The sequence below is a fragment of the Hordeum vulgare genome, chromosome 2H, assembly GCF_904849725.1.
Source record: "Hordeum vulgare subsp. vulgare chromosome 2H, MorexV3_pseudomolecules_assembly, whole genome shotgun sequence".
NCBI classification, from domain to species: domain Eukaryota; kingdom Viridiplantae; phylum Streptophyta; class Magnoliopsida; order Poales; family Poaceae; genus Hordeum; species Hordeum vulgare.
Window position 1 is genome coordinate 583,297,535 of NC_058519.1, and position 1,654 is coordinate 583,299,188.

Genomic DNA, 1,654 nt, shown 5'->3' on the forward strand with positions numbered 1-1,654 from the left:
GCTGCGTAACCACCGCGTATTTGCCACGCACCCCGTCCATTCCCGTTCCCCTCGATACTACGCACGGAAAAGGAGTCGTGCCAGGGCATAATAACAGTGCATCTCCGAGTAAAAAGAACAGTGCATCTCCCGATTACATGTGCTCGATTTTCAAGGAAGGGGAAAACAACGAAGCTTAACTGACGAATTGGGATAAGAACAGAACTAAAAAAGGGATGGCGAATACGGAGTAGATCACGGTATAAAACTGAAAGGTTCATATAAGTCGAAGTCGGGGATACTCACAAGGATAACAAGGACCTATCAACAGGCAGCGCTATTATATAGGATCGGAGTGAACTTCAGATGATGCAAAGTAGGTAAAACTAAATTACGCAAGAATTAGTAAATTGCTTGTATGGAGAAGAACTCACAATGAGGAAATTGCTTGTATGGTAAAGGAAACTGCAGGTTCACAGCACTACATAACAAGTGAATTGGGAAATTGCTTGTATGGTGAAGAAAACTGCAGATTCATTTCACAAAGTTAGAGCTGAAAACATCTCTAAAACAACCCATTTCGTTACACCAAACACCACCCACGATACATAAACTTGCCTAGCAGAACCAAAACATAAACAAGGGAGGATGAGGCATCCATTTGTACAGATCCTTGAACACCAAGCAGTCCTACGACCAGCTATCAGATCAGGCGGCGACCTTGCGGGCCTTCTTGGCGGCCGGGGAGCGGACGGTCTTCGGCTTCGCCTTGGCCTTGACCGCAGGCGACTTCTTGGCCTTGCCGACCAGCTTCTTCTTCTCGGGAGCCTTGCGCTTCGCTCCAGCGGCGGCGACGGCCTTCTTGGGCTTCTCGGCGGCCTTCTTCTTGGGCTTGGCCGCGTCCTTGGCAGGTTTGGCCGCGGGCTTGGCCTTGGGGGAGTCCTTCTTGGCGGCGTCGGAGAGCTTGTAGGAGGCCTTGACCTTGACGAGCTTGCCCTTGGCGGCGGCCGCGCGGAGCTGGACGGAGAGCATCTTCTTGAAGTTGGCCGGGAGCGACTTGCCGTGCTTCTCCTCGACGTACTTGGCGATGGCGACCGAGCTCGACCCGGTCCTGTCCTTGAGCGCCGCGATCGCCTCCTTGATCATCTGCCAAGATCCAATTCAAAATCCAATCAGCCCCAATCGCAAATCAAAACCAATCGATCAGAGGGGAAAACAGGAGAGGTTCAGACGCTCGCCTCGAAGTAGGTCGGGTGGGACGCCGCAGCGGCTGCCGCCTTGGGCTTGGCGACGGCGGCCTTCGGCTTCGGCGCCGCGGCGGCCGGCTTGGCGGGGCGGGACGCGGGCTTGGCGAGGGCAGGCATGGCGGCGGCTGGCTGGCTGAAGCGGAGCTCTGAAACTGAAACTGAAGCTGGCTACTTGCGCGGTGTGGTCGCTTGAGATTCGGAGAAGGAGCTCGAGAGGTGGGTGGATTTGAGAAGACCGGGTCGAGCCATATTTATATCCGCGGACGGATCGATCCGGGGCGGAGGGAACGCTGCGATCTCATTGGCTGAGCGAGAGTGGCGCGGATCGCTCCCGCCAGAGAGTGGGACGGGCGAATCGCTGCCGTTGGATGGTGGGGAGCGGGCTGGCGCGAGGATCCGTCTGCGCCGCCCAAAGCGGGAAATGGATT

The 1,654-nt window shown here is 55.8% G+C and overlaps 1 protein-coding gene across 1 annotated transcript; it reads right to left on the minus strand.

The window, feature by feature from the left end:
• Nucleotides 1–491: 491 nt before the first annotated feature.
• LOC123427445 (histone H1-like) lies at nt 492–1,443 on the minus strand. Its single transcript, XM_045111492.1, has 2 exons — nt 1,218–1,443; nt 492–1,125 (listed from the first exon to the last, which is right to left on the minus strand). The coding sequence occupies exons 1-2, from the start codon at nt 1,341–1,343 to the stop codon at nt 688–690; spliced, it is 564 nt and encodes a 187-aa protein (XP_044967427.1). The 5' UTR covers nt 1,344–1,443; the 3' UTR covers nt 492–687.
• Between the last annotated feature and the right edge of the window lie 211 nt (nt 1,444–1,654).

What these genes read in the sequence shown, in the direction of transcription:
- LOC123427445 (XM_045111492.1), bottom strand. Translation starts at nt 1,343, where the DNA reads ATGCCTGCCCTCGCCAAGCCCGCGTCCCGCCCCGCCAAGCCGGCCGCC. An exon ending in CCCACCCGACCTACTTCGAG is followed by an intron (nt 1,126 to 1,217) that starts GCGAGCGTCTGA and finishes GGATCTTGGCAG; the next exon opens with ATGATCAAGGAGGCGATCGC.